Consider the following 25,825-nt stretch of genomic DNA (forward strand, 5'->3'; position numbering starts at 1 on the left):
CTAAGTAGGAAATGGAGAACAAGGCAAAGGGAGGAAAGAGAAGAGAAGAAAATAATTTAAAAAAACAAAAAAAAAAACTCATTCTCTTTTTCTTAGAAAAATGGGGGTAATAAGTTACAGACCTAATTTTACATGAATCTTATCTAATGTACTTTAAAATACATCAAAAAGAACTAATAAACAGATAGTTTATATATAAACAATATATTTTATATGACTATGGTTACTTATTTAAATATAATATAATTTTAAAATGAACGTGTAGTTTTTGCTTTTCTGGCTACTTGGATGATCTTTGCATTACTTGACTTTAGTTTTCACCAAAGTAAGAGAGCAAAGAAGTGATGGGGAGAAAGATTTACTGGAACTCTACAAAATCCTGTTAGGAAATTTCCAAGTTGCTTGGTACACACAGCAGCTTTTAAAGCAGCTTTACTTAAGCCTCAGAATTTTCAAACAGCTTTTGCTCTGACTTTGGTCTTTCAATCAGCACTAAAAGAGCATTTTCTTATTGCACGGGATGGGGAAACACGTTAATTAAAATGGAAAGAAAAGCCTATACCAGCTGTGAATTTTCAACTAACCACAAAACTAGATTTGTTTTTCTGTGTATGTTTCACGTTCAACCAGAACTTGTTCACATAGCTGTTGACTTTTCTTCCTTCATATAAATAGCATGACTGCGTTTTTAAAGTGGGATTGAGGGTTGCTACCAAGAATTCCTGGCCCCAAGGCCCACAGATACATTTCAGTTCAAATGCATAATGTAACAATGGTTAATTAAAGGACACTCCTAGATTGCAGGCAACTTTGATTCTAAGCAAAGATTTAACGAAAACACGAAGATTAAGTTGATTCTCTTTATTTGTTTTTTAACATATTATGGTTTCCTAAAAAATTATTTTAATACCCTTGTATTTTTCCATAGATGTATTTCTCTTTCTGATTATTAAAGGAGAACAAAATTGGAAGGACTAAAATATTCATAGTAAGGGATTTAATATAATATAATATAATTCAATCTTTATAAAGATTAAAATATTTAACATAAGTAGATGTCAGTGATAGAATGTTAGGTGATAACAGCAGATGGCAAAACAGTGTATATTTGGTATGAAAATACTGTTAACAGTGGTTGGCTAGATAAAAGGAAGATTATAGAGGGACTTTCCAAGGGACCTAATCTTCTATGCTTAGAAAATAGAAGACTTCAGTGCACGTAACTAGCACTCGGGGATCAACCTATATACATAGCAGGCAAGAGCCAGTTCATAAGAGTGGTGAAGTGGTGTCTGAGAAACAGAGACAACCTCATGTGGCATCAAAAAGATCTAGGGTTGAACCCAGGCTCTGTCCCTTAGCTTGGCCTGCTTATGAATGTGTCCTCATATGTCGACACATATGTACTTGACATTTCTCTCCATCTATCTTGCCAGTTCCTTGCCAAAAAGTATTTTTAAACCCTAGTATTGGGAATGGCCCAAAATGGGTGTCAAACACAAGTCATCTCCTGTTTCCCTTTAACCCTTAACTGTCTCTTCTCAGGGAAGAATCTGAGAGACTCTTCCAGCCCATAGCCATAGAGCTGAATAATAACTTGTCCAGGGCCCACAACTGGTTAGTTGAAGAGCTGGAGTAGTACCACATTTCCCATTACCCAACTGAATATTCCTCTATCAAATAATGCAAAATGATGCTGGAATTTGGGATGTGCTGGTTCTAAGATGAGGTGTGTGAGCTCTTTGAGCAAGAATAGCTATGTCAGGACTTAATGATGCCTCTGGGACACTTAGTGACATAAGGGCTGCTGAGCCTTCATTATGTACTGGGGGCACAGGCTACCGAGGTGGCTGCAGGAGCTGTCTCAGAAACTTACTCTAGGAGTTACTCTCCAGATCCTTTATTATTTTCACTAAGTTCTATTCATGTCAAGAGAACTCCGTAACACCTTACATTTTCTTTTCTCTTCTTTTCCTTTTTTTGGTATAAATGCAAGGGGTACAAATACAGTTTTGGTACATGGATATACTGCATAGTGGTAAAGTCTGGGCTTTTAGTGGAACCATCACCCAAATAGTGCACATTGAGCCCGTTAAGTAATTTCCCATCCCTTACCACCCTCCCACCTTTCTGAGTCTCCAGTGTCTATTATTCCACACACTATGTCCATGTGTATACATTATTTAGCTCCCACTTATAAGTGAGAACACGCACAATTTGATATTTCTGAGTGGTTTCACTTAACATAATGACCTCCAGTTTCATCCGTGTTGCTGCAGAAGACATGATTTTATTCTTTTTTATGGCTGAATAGTATTCCATTTTGTGTATGTAGCAGATATTCATCTAGTCATCCATTGCTGGACACTTAACGTTGCTTCTCTATCTTTGCTATTATTGTATCACCCTATGTTTTTGTCACACATACAATAAGTATCTTCAAATATCAAGCACTATTCAAGGCTGTTTTTATAACTGATAGCAGAACAAATACAGAGAAAATCCTTTCAATCAAAAATTATGTAATGACATTTGTTCAAATGGCCCTTTACAGAGGTAGTAAAATTGACAGGTTAACAGTATTTCCTCACAGTTCTGGAACTCAAAACTAGAAGGCCATTTGTGTTGTCAAAACTACCAAAATTCTCATTTTATTACCTCCAAGTGATTGAACTATTTGAATTCAAAGGTTTAGAGACAGGAATTGAAAATAGGTTTTATTAAAACTAAACTTTTCCTGTCAACTTTAGAAGAGGTTTTTTACCTGTTGATTTTTCTGTTGCTATGGTTACTCCCTTCTTGTCGTCCTGACAGTGAGTTGAAAGCCACTGACAGTATTAATCTCAGTGGCTGAGCTTAGGCTATTCTTAGATACGCCGTACTTCATACATAATTGCACGTAGGTGAGCAACCTACACTAGTCTGATCTGTGAGCAGCTGGGCTGAGCTGCCAGCTGTTTACAGGGAATACATGAGCTGTTCATCCTTCTGGGCTCTAATGCCCATACCTGCCTGCTCCGAATGAAGGCGTTTCCATTCATCTGTTTGGTATTTGGACACCTTGGTTTCCAGCAGCTTGGCCTTTCATTGATGAGTCATACAGATAATGGGATGGTTAAATAAAATTAATTAAGGAGAATTTGATTTCCCATGCTCCTGTTGAGAGTACTGTAGCTCATAGGATCTTAGAATATTAAAGATGTAAAAGCCCTAGAAATCAACCTAGTTGTTCTTTATTCGCAGATGAGGAAGCCAAGGCCCAGGAAGGGTGAGTGACACAGCCAGCTAGCTGGCAGTGAGAGTCCAGACCTGAATCCAGTCCTTGGCTTCTCTTTCACTGATCAGTCTACTGAGGCCACACTTGAATCAGTAGTAGGATTTCAAATCTTATGTTATTTTATTGCACCCATCACAACTGATTCTGTACTTGTCATAATATTTATGCATGAATTAGCTGAAAAAGAGGCCAGTTTTGAATATCAGTTTATTTGCCTCAGTAAGAACTTTATAAATCTAATTTTCTGATGTTTATAAAAACAACTTTCAATGAATATCTTTGGAAATGTTCAATAAGGCAATTAACAAATGACATTTGAAAAAGTGAGAAAGAAAATGTGATCATCAGACAGCTTTCTCTCTGTCAGCTACGCTATGGAAAAAGAGTTTCATGATTATTTTAAGAATTTTAAATACTGCTTTTTATTGTGGGTAGCAGAGTCCTCTATTGGAGGAAAGGATACACTTCACCTGAAGATCTTGTTAAAAATGAAGTCTAGAGTCCGATGTTGGAGGCTCCTGGGAATGCTGAGGTGGGAGGATCACTTGAGGCCAGGAGTTTGAGGTTGCAGTGTGCTGTGTGCTGTGTGCTGTGATCTGGCCTGTAAATAGCCACTGTCTCCAGCCTGTGCAACATACCAAGATGATGTCTCCAAAAAGGGAACCCTGACCAGCGTGGCCATGCCTATAATTCTAGCACTTTGGGAGGCCAAGGAGGGAGGAGTGCTTAAACTCAGGAGTTCAAGACCAGCCTAGACAACATAGTGAGACTCAGTCTTTATTAAAAAAAAAAAAAAAAAAATCTTTTAATTAGTTGGACACGGTGGCATGTGTCTGTAGTCCCATCTACTCATGAAGCTGAGCTGGGAGGATCACTTGTGCCAGGAGGTGGAGGATGCTCCTGCCACTACACTCCAGTCTAGGTGAGAGAGCAAGACCCTGTCTCTAAAAAAATAAATAAAAGGGGACCTTTGTTCGTTGTTGGTGGGAATGCAAATTGGTAGAACTACTATGGAGAACAGTTTGGAGGTTCCTCAAAAACTGAAAATTAAGCTAACTAAAAATATGATCCTGCAATCCCATTCATGGGTATATACCCAAAAGAAAGGAAATCAGTATACTGAAGGATACTTGCAGTCCCATGTTTTTTTAAGCACTGTTTACAATAGCTAACATTTGGAAGCAACCTGAGTGTCCATTAACAGACAAAAGGATAAAGAAAAATGTGGTACATATAAAGAATGGAGTACTATTCAGACATAACAAGAATGAGATCCTGTCATTTGCAACAACATGGATAGAACTAGAGGTCATTATATTGAATGAAATAAGCCAGGCACAGAAGACAGACTTCATGTTTGCACTTACTGATCTAAAAATAAAAACGACTGAACTCACGGAGATAGACAGTAGAATGATGGTAACACAAAGGATAAATGCTTGAGGTGATGGATACTCCATTCACCTTGATGTGATTATTATGCATTACATGCCTGTATCAAAATATCTGATATAACCCAAAAATATATACACATACTATGTACTTGCAAAAATTAAAAATTAAAAAAAAAAATCTAAGATGCCACCTTGATAGGATTCCAATGAAGTAGGTCTAATGTGGGACCTGAAGTTCTCTATTTCTAACAGACTTCGAATGACCTTACATTACTGGCCCTTTACAGATTCTGAGCAGTAAGGAGTAAGAGCACTTAAAATTATTTAGACGTGAGTCAGCTAATATATTCACAAACTGTTAACATATTCATAACCCCATGCTTCAAGCATGTGTGCACCTCAGCTCTGTGGGCAGAGCTCACTACCTACCCTCGCATTCTGATACAGCCTGCAATACTCTGAAAGTCAGGTTTTTTCGGCCTCTATCACCTTGTTCTAGTTGAAGTTGTTTCCCCCTGGTTTTATTATTGGAAGACTTGCAACAATTGGTCGGCATCTTTCTTATACCAGTCCTATTCCTATGTCAAAAAGCAGCAAACTACACACCAGCTTATCCGTCTTCAGGCCAGGATGCCACCACTCCAGTAATAGGGCCTCAGTACAGACTGTCCAACTTCCATCAGTTTGCTTTCCATTTTCTGCTTCTTTCCCTTTTTCTTATATGCTTTTCCACAGGAGGAACCCAAATTGAATTATTTTCTTTCTTTCTTCCAAGTCCATCATCTTTGGTAAACTTACTCTGAGCTCACAGTGTATCAGGATTTTGGTTTCTCTCTCTCTCTCAACTGCTGGATGTAGATATTGCAAGCTGTATTGAAGGGTGACCACAGTGGCTCCCAGTGGCAGCCTCGGCATTGTAGCATTCCCACAGTGGGTAGCATTCCCACTAAGGGCAATCCTCACTTAGGCTTCTAGCTTTTCAGTGATGTCGTTATTCTTCTAATTCAGTGAGAAAGAGACTTTTCTGGTTAGTAATAGTATTGTTGGATTGTTGGATTTCTCTTTTTTTTTGTTGTTATACTTTAAGTTCTGGGGTACATGTGCAGAACGCGCAGGTTTGTTACATAGGTATACACGAGCTGTGGTGGTTTGCTGCACTCTTCAACCCATCATCTACATTAGGTGTTTCTCCTAATGCTCTCCCTCCCCTAGTCCCCCAGCCCTCCCCGTGTCCATGTATTCTCATTGTTCAGTTCCCACTTATGAGTGGGAACATGCAGTGTTTGGTTTTCTGTTCCTGTGTTAGTTTGCTGAGAATGATGGTTTCCAGCTTAATATCTAAATAAAAGTTTGGTCATTTCTAACAATTATAGTCATACTTGGCAGCTTTGCTATGAAGACAAGACTTTACTATAGAAGACCAAAATACACTAAACTCACCAGCCTTCCCAATTTGAAAGGGGCAAATGTCTTTTGTGTCATTTCATTCATGGTAGAGCATTTAACACCACAGCAGGATGAAGCTTATATAATTGTCACATATGATAGCAACTGCCATTAGTTCCTATGTGCCAGATTGAGTGCCTGGTACTTCGCAAACAGTATCTCTAATCTCCCACTAAGTCTGCAAGTTGAGTGAGAGTATCCCTAGTGTACAGTGGAGGATATTGTGACTCAGCATGCTCTGCATACTTGGTGAGAGGTTACACAGCGAGATAATAGCAGAACCAGGCATGATTCAGTCCTAGCTCTGTCTGATCCTACAGCCTGTTCTCATCCTTTCATACCAGGCTGCTTCTCCATGTTCTCCAGTCCCAACTCTCTCTAGCTAATGATCCAATCACCAGAAAACCCATATACCTCATCTCTGTGGAAACAGGCTGAGTAGCTTGATAGCTCAAGGACTTTGGGGCCACCACGAGCATCTCATGCTGAGGACGAGAGCATATGAGCAAGGGGAGGTGAAGCCCAAGATTTAAAGACCGATGTTCATTGCCTTGGATCATGTTTACATTCTAGCTGCAGAATGGCACTTAACTGTCACTCAGTCCTCATGTCAGCAAAACCTTTATGGCCTGAAATTTACAACATATATATTTATCTTAAGCCCAGTTCAGAGAGTCTTATTTGACTAAATTATGTAATTTTAGGGCAGTCATAGCCAGACTGCTGTCCTATCTCACAGCTCCCAAATGAGGGCATGATGGCAAAACCCCAGACTATTTCATATTACTAAGGCATCAGCTATGTTTCTGTTTTTATTTTTAGAAGTACATATTCTGGCAAAGACTTCTAACCATTACTGGAACTTAGAGGCCTTTCAGGTTTAAAAATATATGTGAAGTCTCCTTTTTTGGTTGACCCTAAGGTCATAGCCGTATCATGATTATGACAGATCTTACTGGGAGGTGTCATGCTCCCATGTTACTCTCTGGCGCACAGGGTGATAAGTGCTAGGAAAATAATATGCCAAATAGTAGAGATCAGTAAAGATTCAGAACTCTGTGCCAAGCTTACTCAGTCCACTTATAAGAACTATTTATTGGCCTCAATAATTGTCTTTAGTGTAATACACATATTTGCCTAGTCTTACCCTTAGATTTTCCTAAGTAATGTTTCTCTCCCAGTGCTGAGTTTTGGGTCTTCAGCCATTCTGGCAGCTGGATGCCAAAGAGGATCCTTGATTATATTTCTGTGCAGTCTTCTTCATTTTGCTTTTTAAGAAAATTAACTTGGCTCTTAATAGACCATCAATGAATGTTATTTCTCTTCACCTGCCCCTACCACTTCTCAACCTAAGATCTAGTTAATCATCTAGTATCTCTTAAATCTTTTTTTGGGAAATATCTCACCTACATGTATTCCTTAGGGGATAAAAATCAGCCCTGATGCTAGCAGGAAGGCCCTTGCCTCACACTGGTCACTTAGCCAATTACCTGCTCTCTCATGTAAAATCAGGTTCTAGGGGAATGGTGAGGTGGGGAGTGGTAATCTGAAATTGAGTTCAATGTATATGGAAAAGGTAAGTAAAACTTCAGATAGGGAGAGAGAGAACAAGAGAGAATATACCTCTTCAGGAATACCTACAGTGATGCATAGCTTCACATGAAGAAAAGCAGGGTCTCCTCCAGAGTACTAGTGATTTCAGAAACATTAGCAAGGAGCAGTGGGGTTTTAAAGTGATATGAATACAATGAATAGAGCACCATACTTAGAATCCGAACACCTTGGGCAACATATTTAGAACATGGCACCAAAGGTAGAACAGTGTAGTTTCAGGAAATTTTCAGTCTCTGAGCCTTATCATTGAATTATTTTCCAAGAGTGAGAGATAAAGCAAGAAGGACCCAACAACTGAGTGCTATTGGAGAGAAGACTGCTAATAGCGAGCTGATGCTTAGATGTGGTAAGTTTGAGGTGGACTTTGAAGAAAAGGCAGGACATGTCACTATAGGGAAGATGGGAGGGACTTCTAGAAGGGGGAATGAATTTGCAAGGACACACAGAGATACACATCATGGATTGGAGGTTGCATGATGAATTTTATGCCTTCTCCTGGGGTTTGGACAACTATGGCACACACCCTGTGCACAGACATCCCTTTGTCAATGTTCAGCAAAAGCCAGTAGTGGCAAATGACAGGTCTGCCCCTCTCTGACTAATGGCCACTTCTTCAGCCACGTCACATTGGGCCTGCCTCCCTTAATCCCACCTCTCTATTTTGTAACAGCATGCATAGTTCCTCTTTAGAGTCTACTACAGTCCCTTATATGAGATTGTTAAAGGTCAGGGTGACTAAATTCCTATCAGAGATGAGAAAGCCTCAAAAAACAGAATCCAGATATCCGAATATTTAAGGTACCAAGGGAGGAGGAAACATAGTGAGCAACAGTAGTAATTTCAAGACAACATGCAGGAATAGAAAGCTTTGATTATCTCATCTAATCCTCCCAGCAAACTTCTGAGGTGGGTATTACTCCCATCTCACTGATGGGTTTAGTGACATATAAAAGATCACATCTCAAGGTCATCAAAACCCAAGCCCTTTGATAGCATTGCCAGTGCTCCAAAATGCTCTCATAGAAATGATTGTGCAGTCTGTTTTGCATGTAGTTGACCTCCTGTTTCTGGCTGACCTCACTTCAGTCAGTTCCACCACAGAATAAAAGGCACTGCATCTCAAGGCAACTGAGTCGGTGCCAGTATCCCATCCTGTACCTCTTCATATCTCTGGTCCCTTCATTAGTGCCACACACATAATCGTGGGGCTCAGGAGTCTGAAAGATCTGAAACCCAATCCCAGTTCCACCACTTTCAAGTCGTAAGACCTCAAATAACAGAGCTGGCATTTCTGGCCTTGGTTTCCTTTTCTGTAATATATTGACGGTTCTCATCTAGAAGGCTTGTTGAGATAGATAGTCAGTGTGGTAACGTGGCACATAGAAATGAAAACTACTGGGTGTGGTGCTAGCACTTCACCTGTGCTGTCTCCCTGATTCTTCACAGTCATCCTATGAGGAGGCTGCTCTTATTACCCCTCAGGCACAAGGAAGTTAAATGCCTCGCCCAGTTCCACCTCTGCTAAAGGTAGATGTTAGTTCTGCTTTTGTCACCTTTCTGCTCACTAACCGCGCCCACCGCCCCCCGCCCCGCCACCACCAAATAAGGCTTGTTACCTTTGCACCAGCCATTTAAAACGTAGTTGAAAACACTTTTATTCTAGCATTGAAAAAAATAAAGTTTTAAAGAAATTGAAAAAGTAGTTTGTTTACCATTTTCATTACCCTTAGAGTTAGGGATCTATTTTTGTGCCACTGACATTTCATTAAACATAGTGGCATCACCATGGGATTGTTATATGAATGAGATTTTTGTGTGTAATTTCCACCAAAGTGGTTAGTTATGTGACATTTTCCCCTTAGTTTCAGTGCTCCAACATTTATAATACTTAAATGTAAGGAGAATATAGAGTATAATCTTCCTTTTACACAGAAACAAAGAGAAAGAGCCTTTATAGCAAAATTTATTGTGCCTTTAGCTAGGAGGAGAATTGTGTATTGCGTTGGAAATGTAAACGTTTTAAGTCATGGAAAGACATAGTTTTCTACTTTTACATGCAGATATAACTTACTTAAAACAGTAGATTGGTTACTGGGAGGTTATATGTAAGTAGAATGTTTGTAAATGCTACCTTATATAGGGGAACTGTTAGGGAATGTATTTATATGGTCAGTACTTTCATTAAGATGTAAATTCTTGTATTCAGAACATTTAACAGCCGCTGAAGGTGCTCTTTTGTTTTAATTTGGATTTACCCTAGATTTCTTAAAGTCAGCCTATTCAGCTTAGTTGATTAAAACAAAGGTTTATCCCTGAAATTAAGTGAACAGTTCATATGTACATGAGTTTACAGGGAAGTTTTCAGGTCCTGGTTTTCATCAGATCCTAAAAGGTGGTCCTTGACTCAGTCCATAAATTAAGGCAAGGAATTGCAGGATGAGGGTATGCTGGTGGTGATACTACAGTTCTGAGTTCTTCCCTCTACTTGGGTGAACCCACTCTGCCCTGCGTTCCACAGCTGTGTTGCACATCAGGCCAGAGCATTGTATTCTGCCCGCAGGACAAGATTAGTCGGCTGCATTGTGGTACCAAGATGGTGCCAGGTTTCTGGGATGGGCTCACATGTCTCTTTGGTGTTTAAGGAAGAGCTTCTGGGTGCCTTCTAGATCCTTTCCTCTAAAGACAGCTTTGTGTTCTTGTACATTTCTGGGTTTCATTTTCCACTGGAGCCACTGACTGCCCTGTGTGCCCATAGACTGTGACCTAAAAGCCTTTGGTCCTTGTCGCTGCTGGCCATGAGCCCCACTATTACATTGGGGGCAGAAACCAGGCAATTTGGCCAAATCTTTTGTTTTAGGATACGTTCCACAGCAGACTATCAAAGGGACACGCAGGAGACAAAGATCTAGTCAGGGCAGCAGGAAAGCCCACACTGGTTTCTGCAGATGCCCGCTTTGTGCTGGCCTCTGCACTGTGGGTGTGACCTCCAGGGTTACTTTCCTTAGTTTCTTGAACCCAAGAAGCCCCCTATCCGTCTTTCAAATGTCCTGATGCTCCTGACTCCACTGGCTAAGCTTCCTTTGGGGACCTGAGAGCAGTCCCCTTGCCGCCTTCAACTGCCCAGTAGGAGCTGGGAACCTGAGCCCACCTCTCAGCTTGGCAAGGGCAAAATCCACTTCCCTGTCCAGGCACCCAGTGCTATGTGCCATGCTGCCTCTGCCAGCCTTCAAGCCCTCACAGCTCAACCTGAAAAGCTGTAGCAGTCCTGCAAAGTCATCTTTCTCAATCCTCTAAAACAGGGGTCCCCACCCCCGGTCCACGACCTGTTAGGAACTGGGCTACACAGCAGGAGGTGAAGGGCACCTGAGCCAGCATTACCACCTGAGCTCCGCTGCCTGTCAGATCAGAGGCAGCATCAGATTCTTGTAGGAGCGCAAACCCTATTGTGAACTGCGCATGCGAGGGATCCAGGTTGTGTGCCACTTGTGAGACTCTAGTGCCTGATGATCTGAGGTGACACATTTTCATTCCAAAACCATTTCCCCCACCGTTTGTGGAAAAATTGTCTTCTATGAAACCAGTCTCTGGTGCCAGAAAGGTTGGGGACTGCTTCTCTAAAAGACTTAAATAACTGGTTCTTGCAGATTTTCTGCAGTTGCTTATTGTTAACGTCTTGTTGAGTGGATTCTGTTTTGTTTTATTGAGAGAGAACAAATGGTTATAGGATTTTAAGGAAACAAAAAACATTTGCTCTCTGATTATATCTGTCATTCCATTCGCATTCAGTTTGCTTTCTTATTTTGGAGCAGGCTATTCTAATAGCCAAAACTACAGTCAAGTTTTCACGATAAATGAAAGCTGTTGCTTTTCTGCTACATTTTGTAAGAGGACTTATCACCTGGTTTATGAATTTATTCTTATTAAAGATTCTAATAAGTTTTCAGGCTGGAAGCATGTTGACAGTATCAGTCTTTGTCTTGCCCCTTACTGAAAATACTTTTTTGGAAATATTTAGAATAGTAGTGTTTTGATAGGCAAGTTCCAAGCGTGTTTTTTCATGTTCATTTATTAATTCTTTCCGTCAGTCAGTAAATACCTATTGTGTACCTGTAATGCACCAGGCATTATTCTGAGGGCTAGAAATAAAGCTCTGAGCAAGAACATCTTGGAGTTGATATCCTGTTAGGGGGAGCTTGACAGTGAATAAACCTTCAAATACACGCATCAGACAATGACAAGTGCGTACAAATACAGTATAATAGATGGTGCGGTAGAGCCTGGAGAGTGATTTGGGGGCTTCTTTAGTCTGGGTGGGCAGGAAGGCTGCTCTGAGGAGACAGCACTGGGGCAGAAAGTTGAACAGTAAAGAGAAGCCTGTGTGCATAGATTTGGAGCAAGAGCCTCCAGGCCCAGGGCACAGTGCGCTGGCTCTGCCACTGCCGATGTGGGACACTGAGCAACTGAGAAGTGGTACATTAGCCCTAGTAGCTCTACGGGACCAAGCATGGAATCTAGGAGTCCCGTAGAGACTGGAACAATCTTAAGTGAGTCACTAAGAATGTAGCATGTAAGACATTATAAATGGGGCATTTTTTAACACCGCAAAGAATAAAAAAGATGTTAATGGAGGGTGAACACACTCACTGTAGTGATTCTCAAATTGGTGTGTCTACCTCCGCATTTTTTTTTTTTTTTTTTTTTGGCTACTTACAAGCAACTCACTTTTTTTGTTTTTTATATATATTTTGTTGCATTTTAGGTTTTGGGGTACATATGAAGAACATGCAAGATTGTTGTATAGGTACATACATGGCAATGTGGTTTACTGCCTTCCCCGCCCCATCACCTATATCTGGCATTTCTTCTCATGTTATCCCTCCCCAACTCCCCACCCCCTGCTGTCCCTTCCCTGGTTCCCCCCCCCCCCACAGACGCCAGTGTGTGATGCTCCCCTCCCTGTGTCCATGTGTTCTCATTGTTCAACACCCGCCTATGAATGAGAACATGCAGCATTTGATTTTCTGTTCTTGTGTCAGTTTGCTGAGAATGATGATTTCCGGGTTCATCCATGTCCCTACAAAGGACATGAACTCATCGTTTTTTGTGGCTGCATAGTATTCCATGGTGTATATGTGCTACATTTTCCCTGTCCAGTCTATCATCGATGGGCATTTAGGTTGGTTCCAGGTCTTTGCTATTGTAAACTGTGCTGCAATGAATATTCAAGTGCATGTGTCCTTATAATAGACTGATTTATAATCCTTTGGATATATACCCAGTAAAGGGATTGCTGAGTCAAATGGAATTTCTATTTCTAGGTCCTTGAGGAATCGCCACAGTCTTCCACAATGGTTGAACTAATTTACACTCCCACCAACAGTGTAAAAGTGTTCCTATTTCTCCACATCCTCTCCAGCATCTGTTGTCTCCAGATTTTTTAATGATCGCCATTCTAACTGGTGTGAGATGGTATCTCAGTGTAGTTTTGATTTGCATTTCTCTAATGACCCGTGATGATGAGCATTTTTTCATACGTTTGTTGGCCTCATGTATGTCTTCTTTTGAAAAGTATCTGTTCATATCCTTCGCCCACTTTTGAATGGGCTTGTTTTTTTCTTGTAAATCTGTTTTAGTTCTTTGTAGATTCTGGATATTAGCCCTTTGTCAGATGGGTAGATTGCAAAAAATTTTTCCCATTCTGTTGGTTGCCAGTTCACTCTAATGATTGTTTCTTTTGCTGTGCAGAAGCTGTGGAGTTTAATTAGGTCCCATTTGTCTATTTTGGCATTTGTTGCCATTGCTTTTGGTGTTTTAGTCATGAAGTCCTTGCCTATGCCTGTGTCCTGAATGGTTTTGTGTAGGTTTTGTTCCAGGGTTTTTATGGTGTTAGGTCTTATGTTTCAGTCTTTAATCCATCTGGAGTGAATTTTAGTGTAAGGTGTCAGGAAGAGGTCCAGTTTCTGCTTTCTGCACATGGCTGCCAGTTTTCCCAACACCATTTATTAAACAAGGAATCCTTTCCCTATTGCTTGTTTTTGTCAGGTTTGTCAAAGATCAGATGGTTGTAGATGTGTGGCATTGCCTCTGAGGCCTCTGTTCTGTTCCATTGGTCTACATCTCTGTTTTGGTACCAGTGCCATGCTGTTTTGATTACTGTAGCCTCATAGTATAGTTTGAAGTTAGGTAGATGTGATGCCTCCAGCTTTGTTCTTTTTGATTAGAATTGACTTGGCTATCTATTAGCATGTTTTTGAAAATGTGTTTTAATTGTGCCTCCTCCTTCCCTCCACCAACACATTCTCTTGTACGTCCCCAGGTGACTAGGCTTTCACTTCTCTTCCCAACCTCAGCTCCTTCTGAGAGTCCTGCTTCAGAATGCCACAGTTCCTGATAGAACTGTGTGCATCCTGCAGGCACAGGGAAGGCTAAGGACCACTGAGTGTTTAACTTACTGACGGGCAAGCAACTCAGTGTGATACTGAGCCTGATGGTCAGAAGCTGGCTTGGTGGGTCCCTCAGATCAGGTCTGGAGGAAAGACTTCTTGTGTAGTGGCTAAGTCTCCTAGAGGAGACTCCATAGACATGGTCATCTAATGGCAATCTGTAGTGCCATGAGTTTGGTCTCTCGTTTTTACTATTATGTTGAAATGGCAACATGTTTTACTGTTATAAATCCTTAAAGATAGTTTCTTTATTAATTTCAGTCACCTGGAAGGAATTGGTCAAATCATTGACCCACGAGCCTATCTAGGAAGCCTTGGCTGAAAAGCTTCCTCCTAGAGATTAGATGAATGGGCCAGGCTGTTGGCTACATCATGTCAGCAAGAGGTACCCAGGTCTCTTGTTGGAAGTGAAGACACATCTGTTACTATGACAGCACATTCATGGGATGTTGGAGGGGAGGCTGTGTGTGTCAAGCCCAGTGCTGCCCTCTCCAGTCAGCCCTGCAGATTCCCCATCTGCAGTTTGCAGAGCATCCTTTGGAAATAGTTGCTGTGAGATTTGGCAGAAAACTTCCCAAGCCGGTCTGAAGTTATGGTGTGGCAGCAGGTAAGTTATGCTCAGAGCACTGGTTATAAAATGTCATTCTTCTATTTTCAGTAAATATTCAAGATGTGATATTACAAGAAAATTTGGAAAAAGAAGATCAAATTCTGGTTTCCCTGGCAGGATTAAAACAGGTATGTGCATTGTTCTGACACTATTTCTTTGTGTCCCGCCTGCTGTGGGGAGGGCCCCCAGGGCATGGAATACCATGACATTGGAGCCAGCATCCCCCTACCCCTTATTTCCTCCCAGACAGAGCCCCTTCTGCATTTCCACCTCTTTATGCCCCTGCTCCTTCTGACGATTGTATCTGACTAGCTTGCGGCTCATGCTGGTTTTCCATTTCCCACACCTCCCCTTCCTCTCTTACCAAGCCCATTCTGCTTGTTCCTCACCCAAAGCTAGTGTGGGTAGACCAGCATCACGTTCAGTCATTCATCCATGAATGTCTTTGGAGCACAAGTCATAATCAGTACCTATACCATACCTCAGACCCTCAAGGACCACATTGACCCACGCCTTGAAGATCTAAATGGGACATAAATGTCAGTGAAAAAGAATATGCTGTTTCCAAATGCCTACCTGCTATAAACAGTCCAGCTCGGGTGGAGCCACTTTAGTGACCAAGGTGTGCAGTGCGGGTGGGTGTCCAGACAAATTGTGCTTCCTGCTTTAAGATAGCTACCAAGTATGTGACTTCTATATCCTACCCAGTGAAAACCTGGCTATTAAATGACCTGACATTTTCCTTGCTCACTGTTAAGTCAGCAGCTTTGATAAAGTTTGATTTTTTTTGCCATTATTTGTTACTTATGGTAAAACATTAATATTCATACTATAAAAAATGATTGATGACAAGGCCAGTTTAAATGTCTGAGAGATTCAGCTAGCATCTGAAAACAAACTCATCCATTTTTTTCATTTATTTTCTTCTTCTTTGAAAATAGATCAAAGACATTCTAAAAGGTTCCCTGCGTTTTAACCAGAGCCAACTAGAGGCCGAAGAGAACGAACAGATCACCATTGCGGACAACCACTACTGCTCCAGCGGCCAGGGCCAAGGCCGAGGCCAAGGCCCTAGTGATGAAATGTCTGGGGCTGCTAAGCAGGTACGGGAGCTCTGATGAACATGTTACATTAACTCAAAGGGAGTGCATTCACTTAAGATCTTCAAAGTTAATAATATATACCCTCCCGAAGTGACTTCAGATTACCATGTGTGAAGTTCAGCTGTGCAAGCCGTGCACTCTGTGCTGCAGGGGGTGCCATTCACGATGATGATGAGGCAGGTGTCTCCTAGAGTCGTGTGGTGCCTGCGCTGCGAACCTGTATGCAGCAGTGCTGCCTGAGCCTCCTACCGTGCCCATTCTGTGGGACAGGAAAGCTAGATCTCTGTCTTAGTTATCAGTCAGTTGCCTCCAGCGGATGCCTCTGTTCCCCTTTAGGAAGTACTCTCTAGGCTTTCCTAATGCTGTCTTGAGTGGATTTCACTTGGCTAGAACCTTTTTTGCAAAATTACTTTCTTGCCGTCTTGGGAAGGACTTCCCATTAATGCCCACGATCTGGGGCAGGAGTCTGTAAAGGGCTACAGAGTAAGTGTTTCAGGATTTGCAGGCAACATATGGTCATCTACGTCACATATTCATTGTTTTTTTTCTTTGTATTTTATTTTTGTTTTTATCACACTTTCTCAGCTCGAGGGCTATGCAAAACAGGCCACAGGCTGGATTTGGCCACAGTTTGCTGACCCCCTACTCTCAGATTTCAACATTGTGTATCATTTATTCTAATGCAGAACCACAGAATTTCCCAGCTGGAAAGCATCTTCCTATAGCTTCCTTATGTGCTTAGTCCTGCCTGCTCATTTTACTGGTGAGAAAATGAAGGCCAGAGTCACACACATAGGCTTTGAGGCCAGGGGCACTCTGCCTGACAGGCATCATGTTTTAGAAACCCTGCCCCAACCCAGTAAGTGCAGCCCACCATGCTGCCTCGCTGTGCTTTATCTGATAAATTTTAAAATCAGCTTACAAAGTTTCATCTTGGAAAGTGAACATTAGCAAAATATTATCTAAGTCACTTTCTCAAAAACTTGCATTCAGACACTCGTAAATTATTTTTTGTGTGATTTTAAAACAGCAAAATGACATTCGAGTGGGAATGTTTTTCAGTCTTAAGGATGCTTTTCCAAAAGAGAGGACTCCATGGTTAACTTCCTCTTGAAGCCATAGGAAACGTTCATGGAGTGCTTTGACTCTGCATTTGTAGCCACACGAATGCAACTATGATGCTGCCAGTTTAATTTCATTTGTTTCTTCACAAACTCTCCTTCCCTGCACAGGCGTTTTAGTTTTCAATAATCATCTATTTATTCAAATATTACTGAGCGTAGGCCCAACCACAGTGCATTTTTAATTGATGATTTAAAACTTCAGCATAATTTTTTAGTTGAGTGTGTCAATGTACTACAGAAAAAGACATTTTAAAATCACTAATGAATTTTTTAAATTTAAAACTTACTGATTATACTTTGCAGTTGTCATCAGTGGTTTCTGTATTTGTAAGAGCCTACCAGTGACCCCTGCTGCCCCGGTGGACCCCTCTGTGCATACCCAAGATAAGCTAGCCACGAGACGTGTCTGCCGTGAATCAAACTGTGTCCTTATTCTGGCTGTCCTTCCGAGACACAGTCAGCCCTTCCTGGGCCTAAAGACCCCACAAGTGAAAATCAAATGGCTTCTCTTCTCTGCCTCTTCCCTGCATGACCCCTCCCCATAGCTGTTAGCAGTTTATACAAAGCCAGTACTCCTGAAAAAGGTTTTACTGAAGAGAGAAATAGGAAAGCAGTGCTCTCGCCTCTCTCCTTCAGAGAAATATTGAAATTTCTTGAGAAAATTTCTGAATTCAAGCAAGCAGGTGCATAGGGCCTTCCACTGCAAAGCCCAAGGATCCAGGCTAGGCTGATAAGGGGCCGGGGGGCTACCAGGCATGAGATAGCTGCCAAGTACCCACCTTCTCCCTGCAGGAGCTAACTCATCAGTGCTTGGCGCTGGCTAAGTTTTCCTTCTCACTGCTTGTGGGAGGAGGTACAGAGGGCTGTCAACAGGCTACCCCCAGGAACATGCCTCCCAAGAGAGCCAAGTAGGAGTTCCGAAGGCTTCCAGGGCCTGCTGTTCCAGGAACTGGGTGTCCAAGGCTATGGGATATATTGCCTGCTCTCATGAGCTTCCAGTTATAAAGAGCCAGGGCCTAGGGGAGCAGTGCTAGGCAGTTTCTTGACACATCGGAGATGTAAGCACTACATGTTGGGTTTGTGATGGGTTGTGCCATAGCACATTCCTAACTTAGGGATGGGTTTTCATTGCTTTCTTGGTTAATCAGTAAATAATAATGTCTAAAAGATAGTGCAGAAGGACCAGGATCCCCCACCTGGGGACAAATCGCTCACAGTCCTCCTGCCGACGCCCTTCCTCATCAGCAACTGTGAAGTGTTCTTCCTTTGTGGGAATTCACATGCCATGCTCCTGACTGTGAGGTTGCTGTGACATGCTGTTCTTTCTGTTTGGTTTACAGTCTTATCTCCAGCCCTGAAAACAGCAGTCTTGTGAAATTGTATTCTGTAGAGTGAGAGGAGCCACACGCTATCTGTCCCATCTTAGCATCTATCCTCACACATTCCTTTGGGAAGTATTTGATAAGCTAACTCGAATCAACTGCAGTAGGAGGAGGACTTTGTGGGACCCTGCATTCATTAGTCAAGCAGCCCATCACTTGCCTTTTTGCTTCTCGGGTGCCCTGTTTTAATCTGCCTATCATCTAATATTACAGCCACTAGCCACATACCTATTTAAAATTAAATTTAAATGTGCTAAAATTTAACAAAATTAAAAATTCAGTTCCTCAGTCACCCTAGCCACTTTTCAAGTGTTTGGTACCCACCTGTGGCTAGCGGGCAGGTGGCTAGGGGCTGCTGTATTGGGTAGCACAGATAGAGAATACTTCCATCATCATGGAAAACGTCTGTTGAACAGTGCTGGTCTATAGTTGGGCTTACCTCATCTACAGTCATCCTGAACTCAAGCTATGAAATGAGGTAGGTCTGGGAAGATGGCAGGAAACGGGTAAAAGGGATATGTGTTGTGACGATCCTGGCTAGTTTTAGGCAGGACAGGTTGAAAACTTTTTCTTGCACGTATCTGGTAAAGAAGAGAGGACTGACGTAGGGATTTACAAAACTTCTGTAAATGTTATAATGGTACCAGATAGTGGTTAAGGCTGCTAGGGAAGTCCATAAAGACGTCAACTCTGCGTCTAGAAACAAATTCTAGGTGAGAGTTCAGAAGGGTGGGGTCTTTTGTTGTGCTTTGTGACATTGGCCAAGCTACCTGGTCTCCTATTTGGGGTTCTTTTCTTGATTTGTAATGCAAAGGGGCAAGGAAGGGGTTCAGTAAAAGAAAATGGTTGCTAAGGCCCTGTCAGCTCTAACTTGCTTTGTCTAAGGCAGTCTGTGACCCTCATCTGGGAATTGGGGGAAGCATGCCAGATAACTAGAGTAATGGTAGAAACTATCTTTACTTTTAGTCCTGGGCTTTGAAAAGTATTTCTCCACTTCAGAATCTTACTGACATCTTCACTGTAAGCTAAAGGAGAATAAGTGATCTCAGTATCTCTGAAGTAGAGGCACCACTCTCTAAAAAAATAGGCCCTGCTAAACGTGCCCTTTTATTTTCAACCTAGGGTAAGCTCTACCAATTAGCATTCCAGCCCTGTGTTGTGGTGAGAGGTCAAGATTTTCACAGTTTACAATGCAGTACAACTGTCCTCTGAACAAAGTGTCTGCACTCTGGAAGAAGTCAAATGTAGGGCCTGTGTTGATTCCCCAGCAGCTTTCAGTGCACACCACATGTTTGGGGGGAGGAGAAGCCCCACCCCACAAAGGCAGCATGGCTCTGACCAGGTGCACCTTACATGGGGATAGTCATGGGGTTTGAGTTCTTTTCCTCCAACTCAGAAAAAAAGGCAGTCCTTCTCTATCAAACAGCTCTGGTGCCATTTGTGATCACATCCCCTGCTAACAGAGTGCCGTGTGCTATGTTTTTCTTCACTTGTGTAGGAGTTAACGTGTTAATAGAATGTTAGCACCTTTAGAACCTGAGATGAACAAGCTTAAGGCCTGTTACAGCTCTGTGATCTTAAAGGCCTATTCTGTTTCTGTACTCCAACTGAATATCCTAAAGGTCGGTGAATCATCAGAGGTCGAAAGTTCCTGAGCCATTATTTAGCCACTCGCCCCCGACATCACTGAGGAGGACATGAGATTTAGAGAGGGGCCTGTCAGTCAGGGCTCAAAGCCAGACTTCCCTCAAAGCTGATACTCAGTCCCCTTCTTGGCTCTGCACACAGCCCAGAGGCCTAGGCCATGCCAGTCTGGAGGCCCAAGGACTCCGGAGACACTTCCAGTCAAGGGACTCCATATATCTCATTAGACTTGAGACTCCAGCACTAGACTTCACCCATGCTGTGGGGAGGGTAGGCAGGCAGGGTGAGGGAGGCAGGTGTGGGCACTCCATCACCTTATAGCACCACTGGGTGAGGTGTTGTTTCTGCCAGGGTGGCACTGGATGTCCTTGTGACCAAGGGACACTGTACATCCTTATTTGACACTGTAGTTTGACACGATGACTTTGCTACCCAAAACCTTTACCTGTGTTTGTGGATGTTAACTTTTTATTAAGTTAAAAAATTAAAAGCCACTCATAATTGCTTAGAAAAGAGAATAATTATAGAGTAGAGCAATTCTATCTATCTCTGTTCTTTTTGCCATTATACTTTGCAATTGCCATTTTCAGTTTTCACATTCGTAGAACCTACCGATTACTGCCATTGCTTCAGGAGACCCCCGGGTGCTACCCAAGATGAGCTAGCAGTGAGATCTATATGAGATGAACTACATCAGGCCTTCTGAAAGCTATCCTTCTAGCCAGTAATAAAATCACTCCAGATCTGGCAACTCACATTAGGGAGCCAGCAGCTCACATGTCATCTCACTATATCACGACACCACATTAGGAGGAAGACACTGTCTTTACCCCTGTTTCACAGGTGAGAGTGAAGGTTCAAGGAGGATGTATGATTTGCATGGCAGAGTCCCACGTGAGGCTGGTAGGGATTCTGCCTGCAACCTTTTGGCCAGCTCCTGAGCCTGGGCTCTCCCCAGCAGCACAGACACCGCCTCTGTCTGAAGCTTATCAAACAGGAGCTTTCCTTTATTTCCCCAGGGAAGCCAGCATTTGGCTTCAGAGGGGCTCGCTGCTGGCCCTGCACCACTGGTAAAAGCGTGGGCCTCAGGGCAGCCGGCCAAACACTGTGTCTTTCAAGGTCAAATGGAGGGTGAGGTGGCCTAGCTTTCCATGGTGCGTTCCCCAGTCACAGGGCCCTCCACTCCATTCTTTGCCGGTTTCTTCTTTCATCCATCTGTACTTCTAACTGTACGTTACAGGCCTCTTCAGAAACGCCAGGGTGCACCGATAGAGGGAGTTCAGATGACTTCATCCTGATTTCCAAAGATGATGAAGGGAGCAGTGCCAGGGGCTCCTTCTCTGGGCAGGCCCAGCCTCTTCGCACTCTCAGAAGCACCTCTGGGAAAAGCCAGACCCCAGCCTACTCCCCACTGGTGTTCTCAGATCCGCTGATGGGCTCAGCCTCAGCTTCCTCCAGCAACCCCAGCTCCAGCCCTGATGACGACAGCAGCAAGGACTCTGGCTTCACCATCGTGAGTCCCCTGGACATCTGACCACAGGGCCCAGTCGTGTCCCACAGGGATGCAGCCACCCTTCAGTCCCTGGTCCCAAGCCCAGCTTGAGGCTCACCCAGGGGAGACCCCTCTGAAAGCACTGCTTCCTTCCCAGCATGCATTTGGCATTGGTCCAGCCCTTTGAAACCCCTGAGAGAGAAGCATATATGGCCACAAAGCACACAGGCTTAGGTTTGCCAAATGCAGACAGGGCTTTCTGGGCCCTTACCTAACCCCCACCCCACTCTTGCTCTGAGTTAGAGCTGAGTTATGTACTCAGTATCATACTCACAGTTAGACCAAATCACAATTAGAATCACTTTTCCTCTGTCCCCTTCTCCCCAACTAAGGATGTGTGACAACTCCATCAGTTATACTTAGAAGGAGGAGAAATCGTTATTTTCCTATCTTCTATCCCTCAAAGCGTCTGACATAGGAAAATTGGTTGTTTATACCAAGAAAGCTTCCTCTGTGGAAATCTATCTCAGCCTACTTTATTCCTACATTGGGAAGCCATATCACAGAGCTAAATGCAATACAATGAACTAGAACTAGTGGATTTTAGGGCTGGGGGAAAAAAAAAACATTACTGACCTCTCAGAGTTATTAATGATCTCTGGAAACAGGGTCTAAACTTAGGAATCATATTTAGGTGGGGTGTAGTGTTTTAGTTTTGTTTTTTTTTTTGATGTATTAAAGAATGCATCTCCAATCCTTAGGCCATATCAACTTTGGCCGTCACTGTCCCTCCTTAAACAATTGTGTTTCACCTTTTAGAATCTTTCATAGCCAGAAAACAAGGTTATTATAAGCCAGTTTTTGCTGCACTGATTTCAAAAGATGTAAGAATATTACTGTCCTTCAAATGGAAAATGTAACCTTGACTTTATGGGATAAACGTCTTTCTTTCAGGCAGTTTTCTAGTTAAGTTTCTCTGGTTTCAAAGCCGTTTGTACCTGTCAACTGAAGCAGAAAGGGAAAAACCCAAGTTCATTCCCACCCAAAGTCAGAATGCCTTATTGGCCTTAAAGTAGCAGTCATAAGACGTAGAGAATTGGACCTAGAGTCCCTTCTGTGGGGAATAAGGATACCTAGAAAACATTCCAGATGCCAAGAGGATGCAGGATTTCTACACAGCCCCTTCCTTTCTTGGAAGTCAAGTGTAGGAACTGCAGGACCTGTGCGCAGCTATGAACCCTGCATCCTGGGTGCCACTGCCAGGACCGGGTCTGACATGCCAGTGCCTTCCTGGGCTCAGCACAGATTAGAGACTCTCCCCCTTGTCAGCTGGCACCATAAAAAACCATGATGGGCACAGGGCATCACATGAACTGTTTTTCTCCTTAAAGATGATCCCTGGAAAGGATACTTTTCCTCTCCTTTGCCTGTGCAGGAATTCTAACAGGAATGGGTGAGGATGGCAGAGGAGGGACACAGGGCCTGTCTCACCTCCATCAGGGAGAGCGAACATGCCATGGATGACTTGCTCTTTGCGCCTGTCCTCAGAGGACAGTGAGGCAGCTGGGCAGTGGAGGCCTTCATGGTAACAAAGGAAAGCTCATTATAAAGGAACAGACACTGTTTACATCCCTCCCACTGCTAACCTTATATTTCTCCATAGACAAATAATATGATAATAACATGATTTTCCACCTGCCCTCCAAGAAAATGGTGACTCCCTCCCAAGTCAATTACTGTGGAGAGGGTTCTAATTAGCTCTGCAATTTGTTCTTAAACTCTAGCAGGGAAATCTCCTCTTAACCACATCAACATGTAAGGTGAATAATAACACTGGTTTTGCCAGATAACAGGTAGTGTGCCTTCCACCATTAAGCAATTGCCTGGCACATGCACAGTGTAGCTCCCTGGCTTTTGGCTCTGAGTGTTCCTCTCAGCACCTCTGAGTAAGCTGCTGCCAAGCACATGTCCCCATCACAACACTTGGTAAGCTGTGGGGGCCCCCATACAGTGAGTGACCTTGCAACTGTGCAGGGTTGCCATTGGTCACTTTCTCACCTTGGGAAGGTGTCAGTGTTTTCAGTTCTAAAGTAAGAGGTGTAGAGCTGTTTCTGCCAGGGCTCTGGGACAGATTGGAAAGGACCACAGAGCTGGCCATCCCTGGGGAGCTGGGCCACTGTCATCTGCTGACCTTTAGTATTTCCTTTGCCCTAGAGCTAGAGTCATGATAGCTGAGGGTCACTGGCCCCGCAAGAGCCACTTGGCACCCACCATGTCAATAAGGCTCTCGGCTGGCTCACTGCAGTCGGCTGGGTGATTCATAGTCACTGAAAACTCCCAGCCCTGCTTCGCATTAGAGGCAGGTCCTCTCGGTTCTCTCCATCCTGTGCTCCTGTGTTGGTGGCATGTGAGGACCAATGGGTTCACTCAGAGATATTGCTTCTGTGGCCCCTACAAGCTCACCCCCTCCTTGGAGGAGAGAGACTACAAGGACAGTGGGTCATGGGCAGTACCAGCCTCAAATTCCCACAGGCTCATACTCAGATAATTGTATTACTGTCTTATGGTTTTTAAGCAATTTTTTTATTCTTCATAGTTGAGTATTATTTGCATTTGTATTAGTTACAGTGCTATTAAAGAATATGTGTTTTTTATTATTTTATCAGGTGCTTAGTTTAATTGCACATTTTTAAAATCCTGACTATATTTTGTTAACAAATGTGGTAATCAGTGGAACCCCTCTTATGCTTTGATTATTAGCAGTTAAATACATTTTGTATACATGAAGCTTAGATTAATTCCCATCATCATCTTTTTTTATATATGTCTGTATGTGTTTCATGCATTCCTCTTTGATCAGATTGGAATTTGAGTTAAAATTTAGCTCTGTACATTACATGTGAGAGTTACAGACTAGCAAATCATAATGCCTTTGCCTTACCTTAAGTGTATGCCATGGGGGTCAGACAACATGGTAAACATTTAATTACACTGGATTCCTCTTCCAAAGCTGACCTCCTGCTAATGTTCGGTGGTAACTGCAATCTGGAAAGAAATAATATCACTGCAGAATGAATGTGACTGACTCTAAAAATAAACCAGGAACTCCCTGTGATTTGCCTTGTCTGCACATGACGGATTGACTCTTGTGCTGTCAGCCCTGGGGTTGCTAAGGAAGCTGCCTCGGGAGGGCTAGTTGCCTGCTCGCAACAGGAATGCCTCCCCTACTCCGTCAGAGATGCTAAACAAATAATACCAAAGGCTGCGGCAGCCATGCTGGCCTCCCAATAACCCGTCAGAGTCGATGCACGTTATTTTTGTTTTTATTTTTTAAAGAAACTGCCCCAAGGATTCATTATAGAACAGGAGTGTGTACGGAGGACTTAGCTCCCCACATAGAGTGGCCATCCTGTGGCAGCCACAACCAATTCCATCCCTCCTTTCCTGAGGACACACACCTGGCCCCTGGGCCCTTCCCCATGTGTCAAGGAGGGCGACGGGGGAGGCTGTGAAGTGGAGTGGAGGAGGCCAGATGCATTGAGGATGCACGTGGCAAGCCAGGCTTCCCTCTCGAAGGCCAGACTGCTTTCTCAGTGTTACTTTCTAAAGCTCTCTTTTTATAGTGTTAAAAAGATATATAAAGTTCGTATAAACAGGCTTGAGACCACTTTGATGTAAAAGCTGTCAGTAGTTTTTCTCACAGTGGCACAATTCATTTAATTGAGTGATGCCATTTATGTTCTATCACTTTTTTCTCATCCATCTTTATGCTACAACTCATACTGATTTAAGAAATGATTTCTCCTTTTGGCAAAGTGATCCCATTCAATATGGTTATAATAAAAGACTAATGTAAAACTGAGACTGTAGCTTGACTTGTTTCAGGCCATGCATGGCGGCACAAGGTGCTGACCAGGCCCGGCCCAGAGGAGTCCCTCCAGGGCATAGTCAGGAGGGGCGTGGTCAATGGGACTGTGCCCCAGCCCGGAAGCAGAGGTCGGTCCAGCCTCACTGCACCACTGGGCAGGTCCTAGGCCTGGCTCAGGGCTCACATCCGACTCTGACATTCCCGTCCTCTCTAACTTGGGCTAGTTTGTTAACTTCTGGGGCCTCAGTTACCTTGTCTGCAAACGGAAGATAATAGTAGTACATAGTTCATAGAGCATGGTAAGGACTGAAGAGGATAACAATTTAAAGTACTTAGCACAGAGCCTGACATACCATGAAATGCAGGACAGTTTCAAAGATGATGCTTAATTCTGGAAGGGCCCCTGGAGGTCATGTAGTCCTACCCTG

General features: G+C 43.0%; 1 protein-coding gene across 1 annotated transcript in view; it reads left to right on the forward strand.

The window, feature by feature from the left end:
• Positions 1-25,391, forward strand: part of TBC1D5 (TBC1 domain family member 5) — a 561,805-nt gene extending 536,414 nt beyond the window's left edge. Inside the window, exons 21-23 of the mRNA XM_012466733.2 lie at positions 14,833-14,912; positions 15,726-15,887; positions 21,278-25,391. Coding sequence (XP_012322156.2) covers positions 14,833-14,912; positions 15,726-15,887; positions 21,278-21,571 — 536 coding nt within the window. The 3' untranslated portion in view covers positions 21,572-25,391. The remainder of the gene's footprint in view (positions 1-14,832; positions 14,913-15,725; positions 15,888-21,277) is intronic.
• The last annotated feature ends 434 nt before the right edge of the window (positions 25,392-25,825 follow it).

The sequence above is a fragment of the Aotus nancymaae genome, unplaced genomic scaffold (genome assembly GCF_030222135.1).
Source record: "Aotus nancymaae isolate 86718 unplaced genomic scaffold, 86718_ANA_hifiasm-v0.15.2.pri h1tg000019l, whole genome shotgun sequence".
In the NCBI taxonomy this organism is placed as follows: Eukaryota; Metazoa; Chordata; class Mammalia; order Primates; family Aotidae; genus Aotus; species Aotus nancymaae.